The sequence below is a fragment of the Cebus imitator genome, unplaced genomic scaffold (genome assembly GCF_001604975.1).
Source record: "Cebus imitator isolate Cc_AM_T3 unplaced genomic scaffold, Cebus_imitator-1.0 Scaffold263, whole genome shotgun sequence".
In the NCBI taxonomy this organism is placed as follows: Eukaryota; Metazoa; Chordata; class Mammalia; order Primates; family Cebidae; genus Cebus; species Cebus imitator.
Window position 1 is genome coordinate 2,878,083 of NW_016107578.1, and position 19,312 is coordinate 2,897,394.

Genomic DNA, 19,312 nt, shown 5'->3' on the forward strand with positions numbered 1-19,312 from the left:
TTTTTTTTAAAGAGAGGAAGGTCTCACTCTGTGATCTAGGCTGAAGTGCAGTGGTGTGATCATAGCTCACTGCAGCCTCCAACCCCTGGGCTCCAGCGATCCTCTCACCTCAGCCTCCCGAGCAGCTGGGACTACAGGTGTGTGTACCACACACTGCTAATTTATTTTTATTTCTGTACAGATGAGGTCTCGCTATGTTGCCCAGGCTGGTCTCAAACGCTTAGCCTCAAGCAGTCCTTCTGCCTCAGCCTCCCAAAGTGCTGGGATTACAGATATGAGACACTGCATGGGAACCACATATTTTTACCCCCCCAGTTCTGTGAGGTGGCTTCTGGGGTCACCCCCAATTCACAGACAGGGAAACAGATTCTTAGGCGACATGCAACTCACCTAAGCATCCTGAACGGCTAAATGGCAGAGTGCCTGGGCAAAATAGCTAATCAATAACACGTTTTAGATGAATGAAAAGTGGAGAGCCAGGATCATCTGCAACTCTATTTGCCTCTAGAACTAGGCTCTGGGCTTCTCCACCTACTATCACAAGTTTTCCTGCTGTCCTTACTGGTTTCAGCCAGTCCCCTGACCCTGGTCTAAAATGTAGGACCCCTGGGTCCCAGCTGTGAGGCATGCCTAGCTGTGGCTATCCCGCCGACCTCCTGCCTCAGTTTTCTTATCTGTAAAACAGAATCACTGTTTTCCCAATCTCCCCCAATTAAGGGGGTCTGAGCCACCGACTGCCCTGCCTAGAGGAGGGAGAGAAGAGAAGTAACGGGGTGGCCCCGCCCAGCCACGTCCACTGTGCCATGTCCACTGTTATCAGGGCGGCCAGGGCGGAAGGAGCAGCTGAGACCGGAACTCCCCGAGTGGAGAAGGAGACGCCTTCCACCCCTCCCCCAAGAACCGGGGCCCGTGAGGCCTGGACGACTGACTTCTCCAGTGGGGATGGGGCAAGGAGGAAGGCGCCCCCTGCATCATCCCTGTGGGGCCTGGACACGTCCCCTAAGCGCTCATAGCCTCTGGGGTCGCTGATCAGAGTCCCGGGGGGGTCCCAAGAATCCAATCCCTGAACTTTGTCCGGCTCAAGAGATCCTAGAGTGTGGGCATCCAGTTGTACCCTCCTCCCCTGGCAGGTACTCTAGGAGGCTGAGTCTGGGCCCCAGCCTACGCCACCCTCTACCCGTCCCCTTTGGGTCCCCGGAGTCCGGTCCCCCAATTTTGTTCCGCTCCGGCACCGGTGAGCAGGGACGTCCAGCTGGGGCCCCCGTCCCCGCCCGCCCCCTCGAGGATCAGCTGCTGGGGCGCCCAGCCTGGCCCAGAACTCCCAGAAGCCACGACCCCAGGGTCTCAGAGCCCGTGTGCCCCCGCCCCCCAGGGGACGCCAGAGCCCGGCCCCGGAGAGGCACTCACTTTCCCCCACCACCGCCTTCAGCCCCGAGGGCGCCATCTTCCCAGAGGGGCGCCGCCGCCGCTTCCGGATCTGTCCCAAGGTGGGGGCGTGGCCCCGCGCGTCACCCACGTGGACCCCGCCCCGCGGGCCCTGGCCCCGCCCCCTGCGCACCTGGCCCCACCCCGCCGTTGGTTCTCGCCCAGGCCCAGGAAGTTGAGTCCCCGCGGGGAGGACCGGCAGGTGCGTCCGCGCTGCCGAGCACGAAGTAGTTGGAGGGGCACACCTCGACGACACGCTCGCAGATGGGAGTTCAGATACACACTTCCTGGCTTGCGTGCGAAGCGGGATCGCAGAGCAATAACCCCTCCAGCTTCCCTGGGCTGTTCCTTGTCTGCAAGATACGCGGTGCACACTCGATGCCACCAGGCCGCCACTGTCTGGCTCTGGGATCTTGACCCACTTGCCTTCTGTACTTCAAAGTGTAGAAGCAGCAGCAGCTTGGATAACTTTTGATGGATTTAGGAGGATGGGAGACCTCGTGTGCAGACACCTGGATGTAATTGTCATTCAGTCCTGCCCGTGACCCCCACCTGGAGTGCGCTGCCAAGGAGGAAACCGAGGCTTAGCGGGATCCCTAATCCAAGGCCACGACGAGTGAGCCTCCTGGGATTCTGGCCAGGATCCTGTCCCCAGGGAGCGCCTGTCACAGTCTTACTCTCTTCTGGGTGCAGCCACGTTTACCCTCGTGAGCCAACAATCGAATTCACATGCTGATACACACATGGGGAGTGACGCCCTCAAATGCTGGCAAACACACGCACATCCACACTCGACTTGAAATTTCAGTGGCTACTCCTGCTGTGTCCTGTGGTGTAGAGAGCACAGCCCCAGCAGCTCCCATACAAATGAGGTCTCCGATTTCAGGTGCGAGGTATGTGTGCAAATAGACTCCTGGTGGTCTGAGCTGGTTACTTCACGCGGTCGTGTTGATAAAGGTACCAAGCCCCCTGCCATTTACATGGGACATGGAGAGTGAATCAGACCCAGAGGCCTGGGGGAGATAGAAAAGGATCAATGAGGCCAGGTGCGGTGGCTCATGCCTGTAATCCCAGCACTTTGGGAGGCCGAGGCAGGCGGATCACCTGGCTATTTCTTCCTTTCCTTTCCTTTTCTATTCCTTCGTTCCTTCTTCTCTTTCCTCCCCATTTTTGTTTTTGTTTTGTAAATAGACAGGGTGTCACTCTGTTGCTCAGGTTCGAGACCAGCCTGACCAACATGGAGAAACCCCATCTCTACTAAAAATACAAACTTAGCCGGGTGTGGTGGTGCATGTCTGTAATCCTGTAGGGTCCAGCCCTGTAGGGTTCTGTGAGCCCCTCTCTGCTGGTGTGGAGATGAGAAATTGTAGAAAGAGAAGACACGAGACAGAGAAAAGAAAGTTTGGGCCCGGGGGTCCACTGCCAACCAAATCGTGGAGTCTTGCAGTGGCCCCGAATGCCTAGACGCTCTCCCTTTATTGAGTTGCAAATCTGGGGGCAGGGTAGGTAGGGCGTGGCCTTGGTGGTCAGTGACTGGAGGCAGGGTAGATAGGGCATGGCAGTGATAGGGTCAAGTACATCACGTGTCATACAGGTAGGGGCTCAATTTCACATAGCCGAGATGAGGTAAGGAGCCTAATGTATCAGCACTTTTTCCATACTTGTTAGGAAAAAGCAAAGACATTAAGATTGGTATTTTTTTACTGATTATCTCTTCTAAGAAAAAAGGAACCAGGTGCAGAAGCGGAACATGAGAGTGGACGTGGAACGTGACCATTGAACCACAGCATAAGAGACAGGTAAGCCCCCGGATGTCTGCGGGCCTTCCTGATACATCAGGCCCACCGCAAGAGCTTGGAGGGGCCGAGTTCTCTCCTAACTCCTCTGGGGAAGGAGACATCTCGGGCATCTTGGACGGCTCCTTCCCTAGCTGGCTAAACAGCGGGCACTTTCCCAGGTCTGACACCAAGGCGCCCTCCAGCAGCCCTTATGCAGGCGTGAGAGAGGGCTTAAAGCGTGTTGCCTTAGGGTCATTCCTTTCACAGTGTCTCCCCAGGTTCACACTTCCGACCTGAGAGGCATTAGTAAAAGAATTAGGATCACCTATGAATAACTAAGATCACATAAATAGCTAATAACTACTACCGTCATATTTCTAGTTACTTTCTTCTTCATTATTTATATAGAAATAGGCTGAGGCTTTTGGCTCCTGCCCCAGCTCCCCGCTACATAATCGCAGCTACTCGGGAGGCTGAGGCAAGAGAATCACCTGAACCTGGGAGGTGGAGGTTTCGGTGAGCCAAGATCGCAACATTGCACTCCAGCCTGGGCAACAAGAGAGAAACTCTGTCTCAAAGAAAATAAAAGAAAAGAAGACAAGAAAAGGATCAGTGCTGCCCTAAAGGAAATAAACTGATGTGACAGTGAGTACCAGGAAAGGCAGGGGTAGGTGGGGACTTTATTGAGGGTGACTCCCGAGGGCCTCTCTGAAGAAGAAGCCTTTAGACGTTATCCCTGAAGGAATTTGAGAAGCAGCCCCACAGCAGTGTCCAGTAGAGAAGGGAGGGGCCATGAATTTACGAAGGCTGGAGGGAGGGTGGGGGCAGTAGGGGTCAGACTTCTATAGGATGAGGTCTGACCGACCCATCCCAGTGCCAAGATGCGGGACTTTCAGTGCTAAAAACAGGACAGCCACAGGCAAACCAGGATGGGTGGCGACCCTAGGAAGGAGTTTGGCTATTTCTTCCTTTCGTTTCCTTTTCTATTCCTTTGTTCCTGCTTCTCTCTCCTCCCCGTTTTTGTTTGTGGGTGGCAACCCTACGAAGGAGTTTGGCTATTTCTTCCTTTCGTTTCCTTTTCTATTCCTTTGTTCCTTCTTCTCTCTCCTCCCCATTTTTGTTTGTTTTTGTTTTGTGAAGAGACAGGGTGTCACTCTGTTGCTCAGGCTGGAGGGCAGTGGTATGATCATAGCTCACTGCAGCCTCGACTTCCTGAGCTCAAGGGATCCTTCCACCTCAGCCTCCCAAGTAGCTGGGACTACAGGTGCACACCACCTTGCCCAGCTAATTTTTAAAAGAATTTTTTTTAAAGAGACAGGGTCTCTCTTTGTTGCCCAGACTGGTATCAAACTCCCAGTCTCAAGAGATCCTCCTGCCTTGGCCTCCCAAAGTGTTAGGATTTTAGGTGCACCCTGCCCCTTCCTCCTTTTTTAACAGCTTTACTGAGATATAATTAACATACCATGTAACTTGCTGACCTAAGGTGCATAAGCCAATGGCTTTTAGTATTTTTGGAGTTGTGCATTCATCACCACAATCCATTTTAGAACACTTCCACAACCCTAAGATGTTTGGGTTTTGTCTTGAGAACAACTGGGGCCCAGGGAAGAGTTTTGAGCAGGGGAAGGCAGGGGCCTCTCCAGATCCTGGGGGGGAACCACCTCCAGCTTCTCAGGCTGACCCCTTGTGGGGAGGGAGAGTTGATAGGGCCAGCCATCCCACCCCAACTCCCAAAAGATATGAAGTACTAATCCCCAGTATCTCCCAGTTGGACCTTATTTGGAAATGGGGTCATTGTAGATATTAGCAGTGATGATGAGATCATGCTGGACTAGTGGCCCCTCACGCAGCGTCACTGGTGTCCTTGTAAGATCATCAGATGTCTCCCTGATTCTGTGTAGGTGGCTGGGGAAAAAAAAAAGATGGCTATAGGAAGACTGGGACACACGGAGAATGCCATGTGACCACAGAGGCAGGGACTGAAGAGGTGCAATGACATGCCAAGGACACCAAGGACAGCAGGCCACTGCCAGAAGCCAGGGAGGGGCAAGGAGGGATCCTGAGACCTAGTTTTCAGACGGAGCACAGCTCTGCCGACATCTTAATTTCAGGCTTCTGGGCTCCAGAACGTTGGCTCAATACATTTTGTTAAAAAAAAAAATTTAAAGGCTGAGCATGGTGGCTCATGCTTGTAATCCCAGTACTTTGGGAGGCCCAGATGGGAGTATCACATGAGCCCAGGGGTTTGAGACCAGCCTGGGCAATATAGTGAGACCTCATCTCTATAAAATATATATATGTACGTATATAAAATAAAAATAAATCTCTGTTGCTCTAAGCCATTTGGTCTGTAACACTCTGCTCTGGGAGTCCCAGGAAAGGAGAGGGCTACATGCGCTGAGGAGGGGACACTTCCTTGCATGGAGGAAGAGGGTGTGAACTTGGCCCTTGGTGGAACAGGGAAGCCTCGGGCAGAGGTGGCGAAAGCTCAGCCCATTCATTGAGATGAAACTTCCACTGGTTTCTGTAAAGGTGTCTTGGGGAGGGCAGGGAAGGGGATGAGGACCTCCCAGTGGCATCCCTTCCTTGGGCACTGAGGGAAAGCCACAGCAGCTCAGGGGAGAAAGTGGGGACATCCTCTCTTCCTTGCCTGCCTCTGTCCCCAGGGAGACTCGCCTCCTGTTCCCACCTGGGGCTGGCGTGATAGATGAGAGGAGACAGCTCAACTTGGCATCTGGGTGGCATGGGGACAAGAGATCCCAGACCTTCTTGTTTTGGGGTCTGGGGCCAGCAGCCAGGCCCCAGGGACAGTGAGTAGAGGGAAGGGTGGCTGGGAGAACCCTTGACTTGCTGCCAAGGAGACAGAGCTGGAGCTAGGCTGGCCGGGGGTGTGTGAGGAGGGTACAGAGAGGGAAGGGGGCAGGGAAGGGGACTTTGACTCCAACCTCCTCTTTCTCTACTGATGGCAGGTGGCAGCTGCCCTTCCAGGAGCCAGCAGGGAGACCTGGGTGGCTGGGTGGGGACACCTGCAAGTCCCCACCCAAGCCGGCTACCACCCTATCCTGCCTTCTCCAACTGCAGGGACACTGCTCAGGCCTTTTGTGACACCACACCCGACAGTCCTTGGGGGTCCGGTCATTGCTGCTGGGTCCAGCGAGGTCCAAGCTCAGGTCACCCTGCCCCCTACCCCCCATGCCAGATCTGGCATCGTTGTGGGCAAACAATTATCTGGATGATCTTTATGGGGCTTAAGCTTGGGTGGGAGCAGATGGGGCATGAGCTAGGGATTTGGAGATGGCACACCCCCACGTCCCAGACGTTTAAAAGGCCCTCTCTGGCGCTGGGCTGGGACAGAGGCCAGCAGGAAAGTGACTGGAGTCCAGTGACATGATGGATCTGGAAGAGAAGAGAGAGGAAGGCTCAGGCCCCCGCATGGAGGTGAGAGGGCCCTGCCCCCATCCTGGCCCCAGCTCAAGGTCTCAGAGCCCATAACTGACAAGACTAATTAGTTTGTAGGGCACCTAATTAGCGAGTGGGTCCCCTAGGACCCCCTGATCCAGTTATGGCTGCAGGCAGGGGCTGGTGGGCTTGGAGATCTGAGTGCCAGGCCCCAGGGTAGAGGGCAGAGCTCTCCGTGTGGACCCCTGTTGATGGGAAATGCTGGGACCTGGGGGTGGCTCCTGGGCTGTGTTTCCCTGATTCGTGTCCCAGCTCTCAGGCCACACTCCTCAGGCCCCAATCTAGGACAGCGGGATGCTGGCATTGCAGCTTGTCCCTTGAGGCGGCACCACGTGAAGTGGCACTGCCGGCTGGGGCCACTGGGGTGGGGGCCGGGATTGAGAAGGAGACTCATGTCTCATTCAGAGCAGCTCTGCAGAGGGGATCGGCAGGGACCATGGTGAGATCTAAGGAAGAGGGGATGGCAGGCCCTTGGGGTCAGGGTGGGAGCCATCGGGCTGGGAGGGCTGGGGAGGGGCCCCAAGCTGAAGGGCCAACCAGACTGAGCAAGTCTGTCCTCAGGCGGGCTCCCCAGACCAGGAGGGCTTCTTCAATCTGCTGAGCCACGTGCAGGGTGACCGGATGGAGGGGCAGCGCTGTTCGCTGCAGGCCGGGCCAGGCCAGACCACCAAGAGCGGTGAGTGTGGGCACAGGGATGCCATCCACGAGGCATGAATGGGGTGGGAGTGCACGGCGAGTGGTCATCTGGAGGGCCTGGGGGCACGGCGTGTGGGAGGTGGTGGTGCACCCTGAAGCATCTGTGTGGGGTGAAGGGGTGGGGTGGGGATGGGGGTCCCAGTCCAGCTGTGTCCTCTGAAGTCCATCTACATCCACACAGAGAGCGGCCCCACACCCGAGATGGACAGCCTTATGGACATGCTGGCCAGCACCCAGGGCCGCCGCATGGATGACCAACGTGTGACAGTTAGTAGCCTGCCTGGCTTCCAGCCCATGGGGCCCAAGGTATGTGATGTTCTGTCGGCGCCGAGGAGAAACCCGCCAGGCTGTGCTCTTCGACCCTGCCCCCCACCCCAGCCAGGAGGGATAGGGACTGCCCCACCTCTGTCCATCCTCTGCCCTGACTTCAGATAGGGGGACCAAGGCCCAGGCATGGGGTAGAGGGGCCCTGCCAATGTCAGACCTACAGCTGGAACTGTGGCTCCTGCCCCCAAGTCTGAAGATTCTGGGGAGGCCAAAGGGAGAAAATAGGACCCCTTCCTAGGAAGATATCCCAGGGAGGAGGGTGTGTGAGCTTACGCACGGGATACATACAATTGCATACTCACATGTGTTGATGTCATACATACATGAAGCTCAGGTTCTGATCAAGACCCCAGTGAGGACCCCAAGACCTGCCACCTCACACTCACATACCACCCTAAATGGCAGATATTGAGGGGAGACACAGACCAGTGCTGAGGATGAGGTGGGACACATGCCCACCAGCACTGTCTCTCCAATGTTTGCCACCTCTGGCTGGCACTGCCCTTGAGCCCTCCCCCTGGTTGACCCCTCTTCATCCACAGGACGGAGCACAGAAACGAGCTGGGACCCTCAGTCCCCAACCCTTGCTCACCCCTCAGGACCCGACTGCTCTTGGCTTCCGTCGGAACAGCAGCCCCCAGCCCCCAACACAAGGCCCCTGAGGGCCTGAGCCATCTTGGGCCTCACTTGGCCCCCAAAAGCTGATAAAAGAAATAAAACACTTCCATGAGCAACAAGGAACTGAGTATGTGTATATTTCATCAGGGGAGGGGCTAGGACGCCCACTTGGAGGCCTCAGGAGTTCCGCTGGGCAGCACGAAGGAGCCTCTCCTCCCGCTGCTTCCGTATCCTCTCTTTGAATTCTTCTAGCTCCTGACGCTAGGGGCAGGGAAGCAGGGGTGAAGGGGGACAGGAAGGGTGGAGGGGTACACATCTCAGGGCCTAGATCCCACTCCCACTCTCACCACCCTGCCCAGACCATGGCTTCAAGTTTCAGTGTCTCTACTGGAAGCCCCCTGCCAATTACAATGGGGTCCAAGTGAGATCCGCTTCATTCTTCCAGGATAAGGCAGTAAGAAAACCACCCACTCCTCTGCGCTCAGTTCCCGACTCATGGCCGAGGATAAAATTTTCCTTTCTTGAGATGAAGTTTCTGTTGCCTAGGCTGGAGTGCAGTGGCACAATCTTGGGCTCACTGCAATCTCCGCCTCCTGGGTTCAAGTGATTCTCCTGCCTCAAGCCCCTGAGCAGCTGGGATTATAGGCACCTGCCACCACGCTTGGCTAAATTTGATATTTTTGTAGACATGGAGTTCCACCATGTTGGCCAGGCTGGTCTTGAACTCCTGACCTCAAGTGATCCACCGCCTTAGCCTCCCATGCCCTGGGATTACAGGCATGAGCCACTGCACTCCGCCTAAAATTTTCATCTGAAACCCATCCTGGACACAGGAATCCAGCCTCCTCCATCCCCGGGGTAGAAAGAAGAGGAGATCGCTTACCTTATCAGATGGCCATAGCTCCCTCTGTAGGGAAAAGTCACAGCTGAGACACGAGTCAAGACCCTCCAGAGCCCCACACCCAGGGCAAGGTAGGCTCATGCAAGGCAGACATGGGTCCCCAGCAGATTGGTGCCCCGCACCCTCTCCCACCTCTGGAACGAACCCTTGGACATTCCTCTTATGCCCACCTTGCGCTGTATGACATCGTTCTCAAACCACTCGGCCTGATTGGAAATCCAGAACATAGCCACAGGGAAAGTGAGGTAGAGTATCATCTGGAATGGCAGAGGGTGGATGAGGTGATTTCCCGCCGCTCCCCCCCTCCACAAGCAACATGTAGAAGCTGCTGAGAGCCTGGGGGACCCATTCTACTGTATAGTCCAGGAGCTCCTCCTCGGGGCCTCCCCAAGAACTCCAGAACTCCCAAGTCTCACGCCCTAAAGCGTTAACTCCTATAATCCAGGAGGCCTAATTCCTGAAAGTCCCCTATGAAATGGAGACTTCCTCTCAAAGACAGACAGACACACACACACACACACACACACACACACATACAGGCCCCAGCTACATTCAAAAGCATCTCCTGGAGATCTCATTACTCATCCCCACTTAAGATCGCGGGAGCACCCCCAAGCCCAGGAGGACTCACTCTTCAACTCTACTTCTCTAAGTCTAGATGAGTCTTCCTATCAGACACCCACCCACCACGAGCCCGAGAGCTGCCCCAGGATCTTAAGTCTTCCTTCTTTAGAGCCCCCTTCTCTGGTCACCCCTCTCTGAGGTCCTTCCTCACACCAGCCTTCTCACAGTCCCCAAACCCAGAAGCCCAAATCCGAGAACCCCAAATCCGAGAACCCCACCTAGCGTCCCCTCTCCTGGATTTCCAACCAGAAAGTTTCCTCTCAAATCTCAAGAGCTTTCTCCTTGGAGCGCCCTCTTCCTTTGAAAAGTCCCCGATTTCCAGCCTCATCCTCAGATCCAGGAAGATCCCCTGCCCAGCCTCTCAACCCACTCCTGTATTCACTGACCCGAAATACCTCCACCTTCACCCCCATCTCGTTTCTCCCGGTCAAGAAAGCCACTTCCGCCCAAAGCCGACACTCCAGCAAGACAGAAGTTCATTGGTGTTTCGCACGCTCCACTGCTGAAGCTGATTGACCAGTGTGTGTTCTGATGACGTAGTCTTCGGGCGCCGCTATCTGCTTCCAGTCGCTGGTGTCGTCGAAACGCAGGCCTGTCAGTCAAGAAGGATTTAGCCAATAGAAAGTGGGTCTGGCGCGGAGGGGCGGGCCGTCATTGGTAGACGTCATAAATGCGCGACTCGCGACTGTGCCTGGGCATCCAGGAAAATGGTGGTGATGGCGCGACTCTCCCGGCCCGAGCGGCCGGACCTTGTCTTCGTGAGTCTACAGAGTTGCCGGGGGTGGCCTGCCTTGGGGCACTGGGGCCTGGACGCCGCAGGGGATAGGGGCCTGTTCGCCAAGGGGGTTTAGGCCAAAGCTGCCAGGCTGGGCTGGGAACCCTAACGGGCCAGAGACCGGATAGTGATGTCCGCACCGGACTGGCCAGGAGGAAAGATATGGTGGTGTATTTTAGGGCCTGAGAAGAAAATTACTGTCGAAGTGAAGCGTCTAGCCTCCCAAGCCAGGGGCGGAAATGGGGGCGTACAGGAAATGGGAGAGGAGGGAGATGGCATAACAATCTTGAGAGGTGAAGACCGGTGTTTGAAGTAAAGGCATGATTACGAAGCCAGGGCTCTGGTTTCTGGAGTGAAGGCTTGGTTTTCTGGGTAGCGGTCTAGGCCGGGACTGCAGTACTGCAGTTTCTGGGGTAAAGACTTGGTGGCCAGGCTAGAAGAACCGTAGTGATGTGGAGCTTGTGAGGCGATGGCCAATGAAATATTTACTGTCTGGAGTAGAGGCATGACATCTTCATCAGATTGTTGGTGTCCAGAGTTACAGGCTTGGCCTCTGGACCATAACTCCTCTTATGAGATAAAAGCCTAGTTAACTTGTGGGGCAGAGTGCTTTGGAATCTGGACCTGAGAGCCCTGGTGGATGAGATAAAGGTTTGGTTATCTGGGCCTGGGGTGGTGGCAGGGGGAGGCTGAGAGGCTAAAGGCCTGGTATCTGGGAAGAGGCACTTTTTTTTTTTTTTTGGAAACGGAGGTTTGTTCTTGTTGCTCAGGCTGTAGTGCAATGGCACAGTTTCGGCACACTGTAGCCCCTGCTTCCCAGGTTCAAGCAATTCTCCTGCCTCAGCCTCCAGAGTAGCTGGGATTACAGGCATGTGCCACCACACCCGGCTAATTTTGTTTGTTTTGAGATGGAGTTTCCCTCTTGTTCCCAGGCTGTAGTGCAACAGCATGATCTCGGCTCTCTGCAACCTCTGCCTCCCAGGTTCAAGCAATTCTCCTGCCTCAGCCTCCCGAGTAGCTGGGATTACAGGCTTGTGCCACCATGCCCGGCTAATTTTGTTTGTTTTGAGACGGAGTTTCTCTCTTGTTCCCAGGCTGAAGGGCAATGGCACGATCTCAGCTCACTGCAACCTCTGCCTCCCAGGTTTAAGCAATTCTCCTGCCTCGGCCTCCCGAGTAGCTAGGATTACAGGCATGGGCCACCACGCCGGGCTAATTTTGTAATTGTGGTAGAGACAGGGTTTCTCCATGTTTGTCAGACTAGTCTTGAACTCCTGACCTCAGGTGATCTGCCTGCCTCGGCGTCCCAAAGTGCTGGGATTACAGGTGTGAGGCACTGCACTCAGCCAATTTTGTATATTTAGTAGAGACAGGGTTTTTCTAGGTTGGTCACGCTGGTCTCAAACTTCTGAACTCAGGTGATCTGACCACCTCAGCCTCCCAGTGTGCTGAGATTACAAGCGTGAGCCACTGTGCCCAGCTGAAGAGGCATGTTTTGAAGAAGTGAGGTCTGGTGTCCAGGACAGAGGCCTGGCATCTGGGCCAGGGCCTTGGTGTCTAAGGAGTCTGATAATCTGGGGCAGAGAGCAGGTGGTGATGCGAACTCATGTCTGACCCGGAGTCCTAATGACTGAGAAGTCTGATGGTTTGGGTTCGATTGTGGGGAGTCAAATTCTGAGAGTAAAGTTCTGGACCAGTGTCTTGTTGTCTGGGCATCTAGTGACCTGACTTCCTTGGTGGGTGGCGTGATCTGGGTAAAAGTCCAGAGTTTGGACCTGAGCCCCAGTAGTGGGGTGATGCTGCACGCAGGCTCTGAGGGTAGGTCTCTCTTCTTCCCATTCCCTGGCCCTGGCAGGAGGAAGAGGACCTCCCCTATGAGGAAGAAATCATGCGGAACCAGTTCTCTGTCAAATGCTGGCTTCGCTACATTGAGTTCAAACAGGGCTCCCCGAAGCCCAGGCTCAATCAGCTGTACGAGCGGGCACTCAAGCTCCTGCCTTGCAGGTGGGAATGACTCCAGCTGCCCTGCCCACCAGCCCCCACCCCACCTGGATATAACAAAATTGGCAAATAGGTCCCAGGTGATTGTGTTCCATCGCTGACTTGTAAATCCTTTGATGGGTCAGCACACCTTCCCTGATGTCCCAGTCTGTCCCATCATTGCTGAGACATGCCACCACCACCCCCATACCCCTTCTTCCCACAGTTGCCAACTGGGGCAGGGCAGGTGGTCCTGGGAGGGTCCATAAAGCTGACCAATCAGCGTCTGTCCCTTCTTGTTCCCCAGCTACAAACTCTGGTACCGATACCTGAAGGCACGTCGGGCACAGGTGAAGCATCGCTGTGTGACCGACCCCGCCTATGAAGATGTCAACAACTGTCATGAGAGGGCCTTTGTGTTCATGCACAAGGTTTGGGCCTGGGCAAGGCGATGAGTGGGGAGGTGGGGCTCAGTCCATGGTGGTGGGTGCGGTGGGTGTGGGGGCTGGGCTCAGCATAATAGGGGTGGGGGCCTGGAGTCCTGTTGCTTCTCTGCATGGGAAGTTGGGTTGGACTCAGTCCTGGAGCTGGGGGTTTCTTGGTCTCCCTGCATTTATGTGGTGGCCCTAGGTGTGGCTCAGCCATAGGACATCGAGTGTCTGTGGCCAGGTCATGGAGTCCATGGCTTAGCCCCAGCCGCCTCTCCCCGTACCCCCAGATGCCCCGTCTGTGGCTAGATTACTGCCAGTTCCTGATGGACCAGGGGCGTGTCACACACACCCGCCGCACCTTCGACCGTGCCCTCCGGGCGCTGCCCATCACACAGCACTCTCGAATTTGGCCCTTGTATCTGCGCTTCCTGCGCTCACACCCACTGCCCGAGACAGCTGTGCGTGGCTACCGGCGCTTCCTCAAGGTGAGCCCAGCAGGTGTGCTGGTTCCCCAGGTTAGAGTTTCCAGAAGCAGCCTCAATGGGACACCAGCTCTGTGTAGGATGCCACCCAACAGACAGTATGTGGGAAGAGGCTCCTGGAGACACTTGCGTTTTGTTGTTCATGATTCTTGTGTTTATTTTCCAAACAGTTTGCTTATACCAGTTTCGCATTAGACATAGAGATGGGTGCTGAGGACCATGTGACTAAGACACTCCCTGTCTGCACGGACCTTTTAGTCTCACTAGGAAGACAGATGCACCTGAGCTGATGGCATGAACCAGAGTAAAACCACAGCCATGAGGGCCAAGAATAGGAGGTGGAGAGAACTATGGGGGACGTACAGCAGGCAGGGTGGAGAGTGGAATCGCCAGCTGGGTGGGAGTGTGGCATGGTTTGCTCAAACTTACAGTATCTGTTCTGTGACACTTGGAGTCTAAGTTGGAACAGTCAGGATTGAGGCTAGACCCATGGGGCCCAGGCTGGACACCATAGTCAAGGCTGGACCCATGGGATCAAGGCTATCCCAAAGGGGCCAAGGCTAGAACAGTCAGGACTGAGGCTGGAGTGTTGGAGCCGAGGCTGGACCCATTATGGGTGGAAGGTAAAGTCTAACCCAAAAGGGCCAGGGCTGGACCATTGGGACTGAGGCTAGACCACTGCAGTCAAGGCTGTGTTCTTGTTGGTCAAAGCTAGCCCAGAAGGTCCAAAGATGGTCTAGTTAGGACTGAGGCTGGACCCATAGTGGGTTAAGCGCCTAACCCAGTGGGGCCGATACTAGACCAGTAGGAACCGGGACTGTACTAGTGGGGCTGAGGCTGGTTTGACAGGGCTTGCTTTTGTCCAAGACAGTGGTAAATGGGCGGGGGGACGCCCCAGAGCCACTGAATTTTGGGATGTGGGTGTGGCCTTGCCGCCCCACTGACTGCCTGAGGGGTGGGTCGGTCCCCAGCTGAGTCCCGAGAGTGCCGAGGAGTACATCGAATACCTCAAGTCAAGTGACCGGCTGGATGAAGCCGCACAGCGCCTGGCCACAGTGGTGAACGATGAGCGTTTCGTGTCCAAGGCTGGCAAGTCCAACTACCAGGTGGGCCTCCCGGGAACTGGGAGCTCGGTGGGAGGGCCGCCCTGCTCTGTGACTGAGCTTGAGACTCTTTCCGCCACTGCCCCATGCCCTACAGCTGTGGCACGAGCTGTGCGACCTCATCTCCCAGAACCCGGACAAGGTCCAGTCCCTCAACGTGGACGCCATCATCCGTGGGGGCCTCACCCGCTTCACTGACCAACTGGGCAAGCTCTGGTGTTCACTCGCCGACTACTACATCCGCAGCGGCCACTTTGAGAAGGTGCACACAAGCGCATGGGGCTCTGGGTTCAGGGCGGGGTTCATGACACTCGGGGACATACATTGACAAATGCACAGGCAGAAAACGTGCCATTTGTGGCCAGGTGTGGTGGTACACGCCTGTAATCCCAGCACTTTCGGAGGCTGAGAGGGGCAGATCACTTAAGTCAGCAGTTCGAGACCAGCCTGGCCAACATGGTGAAGCACCATCTCTACTAAAAATGCAAAAATTAGCCAGGCATGGTGGTGGGCACCTGTAATCCCAGCTACTGAGGAGGCTGAGGCAGGAGAATCGCTTGAACCTGGGAAGTGGAGGTTGCAGTGAGCTGAGATCACAACACTGCACTCTAGGCAGCAGAGTGAAACACTGTCTCAAAAAGAAAGAAAGAAAAAGAAAACAGTCCAGGCGTGGTGGCTTATGCCTGTATTCCCAGCACTTAGGGAGGCTGAGGCAGGTGGATCACAAGGTCAGGAGTTCAAGATCAGCCTGGCCAAGTTGGTGAAACCCTGTCTCTACCAAAATTACAAAAATTAGCCAGGCGTGGTGGCAGGCACATGTAATCCCAGCTACTCGGGAGGCTGAGGCAGGCAGGAGGCAGAGGTTGCGGTGAGCTGAGATGGCGCCACTGCACCAGCCTGGGCAACAAGAGGGAGACTCCATCTCAAAAAAAAAAGAAAACATGGTATTTGTGACAGACATGCATGTCCCTGCACACAATTGCCATCCGAGTGAGGGGAGGGGGACATTCCTTCCCGCAAGCACACCAACCCTAGAGTCTGCCAGACTTGCGCTCCAAGTTCCCCCTCTGGTTGTGTGGCTTTGCCTCTAACGTGGCTTTGTCCTCATTTGTAAAATCAGGGTGGCAGTCCCTCCCTGTCACCAGTCAGCACGGTAATGCAGGCACAGCACTGAGTAGGTACCTCATGTGGGGGCCATTCCCTCAGGGGTCAGCTGACTATGGCTCTTGTCAGGCATTGGAGTGGGAAGCTCAGGGGACGGCCTGAGGCAGTGGGAGCAGAGTGGGGCTGGAGCCGAGAGCAGGGAAGCACAGGAACTCAGAGAAGATGGGTTGGGAGCCTTGCGAGCCAAACGGGCTGACGATGCTGCTGACTGGGGAGCCACCAGTGGGGTGGTAGCAGGCATGCGTTTCCCAGCGCTCCTTCCAGGGACATGTGTAGGCCAAGGCTGTCGGAGGCAGCAGGGTAAGACCCGTCAGGGCTGGGTAGAGAGAGGGGGCCTGAGCTGGGGTGGGTGAGCAGTTGGGGGATGGGTGAACTGGGTAAGAGGGTCAGGCAGGGGAGAGGGGTGCTTTGGAGCAAAGTCTGAGCCCTCCGAGGATGCGCTGAGATGAGAGTCCCTGCAGGGTGGACCCCTAGGCGCTGGGGGGTTTTGGCTACCCGTTGGGTGCCAAGTGATTCACACACGTGTCTCAGTCAAGCCTTGAGGTCACTGTGCACAGAGGGCAGTCACCCGGTTTACTGAGGAGGTCCCAGGATCACCCCAGCAGCGTAGGGGTGAGAAGACTTGACTCCGAGGCTCTGTGCAGGGATCACTGCCCAGAGGTGCTACGGGAGGGCCTGGAAGGCCCTCAGGGGTTGCAGAGTGGGGCTGCTGCTGAGGGTGCTGCTGCCTGTTCCCTGTGTCACTTTCCTCTTACCTCCCCCTCTGGGTCGCCACAGGCTCGGGACGTGTACGAGGAGGCCATCCGGACAGTGATGACCGTGCGGGACTTCACACAGGTGTTTGACAGCTACGCCCAATTCGAGGAGAGCATGATCGCCGCAAAGATGGAGACCGCCTCAGAGCTGGGGCGCGAGGAGGAGGGTCAGCCTCTAGGGACCCTGGGCTGGTGGGGAGAGAGCTAAGTGGACATTGGCGGGTGGGGGTGGGGCATGCCTTAGGTGGAGCAGCCCCAGGCTTAGCTGGGGGCCGGCCGGGAAAGAGGCTGGGTGGAGGCAGGTGGTGTGGGGGTCTTGGAGGAGCCAGGAATGGGGTCACATCTCAGGCCTGGGCCAGAGCCTGGCAGGGCAAGAGGGCTAGGGGAACAGTGGGGTAGGATGGGGTATCTGCTGGGGCTTGGGGCAGGGCTCAGGTAGACCCCGAAGCTGAGTATGTAGGGCCCAGAGCACTTGGCTAGGGTCTGGAGCGGAGTAAGGGCTGGGAGCGGAGGTGGTGGCATGCAGGGACCTGCATCCTGGGCCTCCGCCCCTCATGAACATGTCTGTGACTCCCAGACGATGTGGACCTGGAGCTGCGCCTAGCCCGCTTCGAGCAGCTCATCAGCCGGCGGCCCCTGCTCCTCAACAGCGTCCTGCTGCGCCAGAACCCACACCATGTGCACGAGTGGCATAAGCGTGTCGCCCTGCACCAGGGCCGTCCCCGGGAGGTGTGTGAAGCCTGCCCTAGCCCTGCCCCTGAGGGCCACAGGGGCCCAGCCTCTCAGGGCCACAGTTTTCTGCAGAACTGGGGAGCCACCCACCTTTACCCATAATGTTACCTCCTAGGGGCCTGACTGTGCTTAGTAGGTCTTACTCTACCTCTGTTCTTGGGGTTCTTTTCTTGCCCTAGCCTTGCCTCCAGAGGCACAGCTCTCCTGGCTCTGCCCCCTGGGGGGGGGCATCCATCTCCTGGCCCCGCCCCTTAGGGGCCCACAGCTCCATCCTGGCCCCACCCCTCAGGGCTACTGTTCCTTCCTGGCCTCTTCCCCCAGGGGTCACAGCACCCTCCAGGCCCTGCTCCTCAGAGCCACAACTCTGCCCCCACACAGCTCTGCCCCCACAGTCACCTGCAGGGTCCTGAGTCCCATATGACCTCCTCCTTCCTGTCCCAGATCATCAACACCTACACAGAGGCTGTGCAGACGGTGGACCCCTTCAAGGCCACAGGCAAGCCCCACACTCTGTGGGTGGCATTTGCCAAGTTTTATGAGGACAACGGGCAGCTGGACGATGTGAGCACCCTGCTGTGTGTGCCTGTGTATGTACGTGTGTGTGTGCACATGTGCATGGATGTGTGTGTGCATGTGGCTGCATGCATGTGTGTGCCTGTGTGTGAATGGATGTATTGCATATGTTTGTGCATAGATGTGTGCCTGCATGTGTGTGCTTGCATGTGTGTGCATGTAAGGGGGTGTGTGTGTGCATGGATGTATGTGTGCTTGTGTGTGGGTGTAAGGGTACCTTTGTGTGTGTGTGTGCATGTGTGTTCGGGTGTGTGCATGGATGTGTGCGCACGTGTGTGCTTGTGTGTAATGTACCTGTGCATGTGTGTGTGCGTGTTTGGGTGCATGGATGTGGGTACATGTAATGATAACTGCGTGTGCCTGTGTGCGTGGTTGGGTGCATGCTGGTGTGTGGCTGTGTGTGCACAGATGCATGTTTGTGCCTGTACATTGCACAGTTGCCTTTCTGACCCTTGATGGTGGGGGCTGTCCAGGCAGGCAGGGTCTCAGCCTGGCCTCTGTCCTCCCCGGCAGGCCCGTGTCATCCTGGAGAAGGCCACCAAGGTGAACTTCAAGCAGGTGGATGACCTGGCAAGCGTGTGGTGTCAGTGCGGGGAGCTGGAGCTCCGGCACGAGAACTATGACGAGGCCCTGCGGCTGCTGCGGGTGAGAACAGGCCGGGCTCTGGGGTGGGGGCTGTGGGTGAGAACAGGCTGGGCTCTGGGGTGGGGGCTGTGGGTGAGAACAGGCCAGGCTCTGGGGTGGGGGCTGCGGGTGAGAACAGTCCCAGCTCTGGGGTAGGGGCTGCGGGTTGGACAGCCAGGGCCGGGAACAGCCCCTGAGTGCCTCCCCGGCCACCCTCTCCCCCTGCAGAAGGCCACAGCGCTGCCTGCCCGCCGGGCCGAGTACTTCGACGGCTCAGAGCCCGTGCAAAACCGCGTGTACAAGTCACTGAAGGTGTGGTCCATGCTTGCCGACCTGGAGGAGAGCCTTGGCACCTTCCAGGTGAGCTGCCTGTGGCCAGGGAGGGCTGGGGCCCACACTCGGCTCCAGGGCCAGCTCCGACCTGTCCCCTCCCCATCCCTGCAGTCCACCAAGGCCGTGTACGACCGCATCCTGGACCTGCGCATCGCGACACCCCAGATCGTCATCAACTATGCCATGTTCCTGGAGGAGCACAAGTACTTCGAGGAGAGCTTCAAGGTGAGGGGCCAGGGCGGACCCAGAGGCCCCGAAGGACTGTGTCCCTCCCCAGGGACAGCTTACAGGTCTGCTGGGGCTTTCGAGACACAGCAGAGACTGGGTGGCTTGAACAGCAGAGACCTAGCTTCTCTGAGTCCTGGCGGCTAGAAGTTTGGGATCGAGGCATGGGCAGGGCTGGTTCCTCCGGAGACCTCTCTCCTCAGCTTACACATAGCTGCTTTTTCCCTGTGGCTTTGTGTGGTGCTTTCTTTGTGCATGTCACTGTGGAATTCCTTTTTTTTTTTTTTTTTTTTTTTTTTTTTTTTTT

At 56.5% G+C, this 19,312-nt stretch overlaps 4 protein-coding genes and 2 long non-coding RNA genes across 12 annotated transcripts in view; 3 read left to right on the top strand and 3 right to left on the bottom strand.

The window, feature by feature from the left end:
• Nucleotides 1–1,512, bottom strand: part of STXBP2 (syntaxin binding protein 2) — a 10,391-nt gene extending 8,879 nt beyond the window's left edge. For 2 of the 4 annotated variants that reach the window (XM_017500155.2, XM_017500153.2), the window contains exon 1: nt 1,408–1,512. In XM_017500155.2, coding sequence (XP_017355644.1) covers nt 1,408–1,444 — 37 coding nt within the window. In that variant the 5' untranslated portion in view covers nt 1,445–1,512. Of the gene's footprint in view, nt 1–1,403 lie in introns of all 4 variants that reach the window. The other 2 variants (XM_017500157.2, XM_017500154.2) reach the window with 2 other exon arrangements.
• Nucleotides 1,513–1,591: 79 nt separating this feature from the next.
• Nucleotides 1,592–3,683, top strand: LOC119467171. The gene is made up of 3 exons (XR_005195705.1): nt 1,592–2,318; nt 3,147–3,224; nt 3,665–3,683. It is a non-coding gene; the product is annotated as an uncharacterized LOC119467171 (long non-coding RNA).
• Nucleotides 3,109–4,364, bottom strand: LOC108283674. Its single transcript, XR_001816914.2, has 2 exons — nt 3,695–4,364; nt 3,109–3,496 (listed from the first exon to the last, which is right to left on the bottom strand). It is a non-coding gene; the product is annotated as an uncharacterized LOC108283674 (long non-coding RNA).
• Nucleotides 4,365–6,415: 2,051 nt separating this feature from the next.
• On the top strand, nt 6,416–8,426 carry PCP2 (Purkinje cell protein 2). 4 transcript variants are annotated; one of them, XM_037728368.1, is made up of 4 exons: nt 6,416–6,641; nt 7,212–7,338; nt 7,540–7,664; nt 8,228–8,426. In XM_037728368.1, exons 1-4 carry the CDS (start codon nt 6,591–6,593, stop codon nt 8,345–8,347), a joined length of 423 nt encoding a protein of 140 aa, XP_037584296.1. In that variant the 5' UTR covers nt 6,416–6,590; the 3' UTR covers nt 8,348–8,426. The 4 variants fall into 4 exon arrangements, with proteins under 4 accessions (XP_037584296.1, XP_017355647.1, XP_037584297.1 ...); XM_017500158.2 differs by having other exon boundaries at nt 6,450–6,641; nt 7,224–7,338; XM_037728369.1 differs by lacking the exon at nt 6,416–6,641 and adding an exon at nt 6,800–7,101.
• Nucleotides 8,413–10,341, bottom strand: LOC108283672 (protein PET100 homolog, mitochondrial). Its single transcript, XM_017500160.2, has 4 exons — nt 10,215–10,341; nt 9,375–9,461; nt 9,187–9,210; nt 8,413–8,564 (listed from the first exon to the last, which is right to left on the bottom strand). The coding sequence occupies exons 1-4, from the start codon at nt 10,239–10,241 to the stop codon at nt 8,481–8,483; spliced, it is 222 nt and encodes a 73-aa protein (XP_017355649.1). The 5' UTR covers nt 10,242–10,341; the 3' UTR covers nt 8,413–8,480.
• A 125-nt stretch (nt 10,342–10,466) lies between these two features.
• Nucleotides 10,467–19,312, top strand: part of XAB2 (XPA binding protein 2) — a 13,571-nt gene continuing 4,725 nt past the window's right edge. The window contains exons 1-12 of the mRNA XM_017500152.2: nt 10,467–10,586; nt 12,459–12,607; nt 12,891–13,014; nt 13,302–13,499; nt 14,468–14,602; nt 14,697–14,861; nt 16,541–16,685; nt 17,096–17,247; nt 17,692–17,811; nt 18,337–18,468; nt 18,676–18,807; nt 18,892–19,005. Coding sequence (XP_017355641.1) covers nt 10,536–10,586; nt 12,459–12,607; nt 12,891–13,014; nt 13,302–13,499; nt 14,468–14,602; nt 14,697–14,861; nt 16,541–16,685; nt 17,096–17,247; nt 17,692–17,811; nt 18,337–18,468; nt 18,676–18,807; nt 18,892–19,005 — 1,617 coding nt within the window. The 5' untranslated portion in view covers nt 10,467–10,535. The remainder of the gene's footprint in view (nt 10,587–12,458; nt 12,608–12,890; nt 13,015–13,301; nt 13,500–14,467; nt 14,603–14,696; nt 14,862–16,540; nt 16,686–17,095; nt 17,248–17,691; nt 17,812–18,336; nt 18,469–18,675; nt 18,808–18,891; nt 19,006–19,312) is intronic.

What these genes read in the sequence shown, in the direction of transcription:
- PCP2 (XM_037728368.1), top strand. Translation starts at nt 6,591, where the DNA reads ATGATGGATCTGGAAGAGAAGAGAGAGGAAGGCTCAGGCCCCCGCATG. An exon ending in GCTCAGGCCCCCGCATGGAG is followed by an intron (nt 6,642 to 7,211) that starts GTGAGAGGGCCC and finishes CAGACTGAGCAA; the next exon opens with GTCTGTCCTCAGGCGGGCTC. An exon ending in TCCAGCCCATGGGGCCCAAG is followed by an intron (nt 7,665 to 8,227) that starts GTATGTGATGTT and finishes CTTCATCCACAG; the next exon opens with GACGGAGCACAGAAACGAGC.
- LOC108283672 (XM_017500160.2), bottom strand. Translation starts at nt 10,241, where the DNA reads ATGGGGGTGAAGGTGGAGGTATTTCGG. An exon ending in ACGATGTCATACAGCGCAAG is followed by an intron (nt 9,211 to 9,374) that starts GTGGGCATAAGA and finishes TTTTCCCTACAG; the next exon opens with AGGGAGCTATGGCCATCTGA. An exon ending in AGCTATGGCCATCTGATAAG is followed by an intron (nt 8,565 to 9,186) that starts GTAAGCGATCTC and finishes CCCTGCCCCTAG; the next exon opens with CGTCAGGAGCTAGAAGAATT.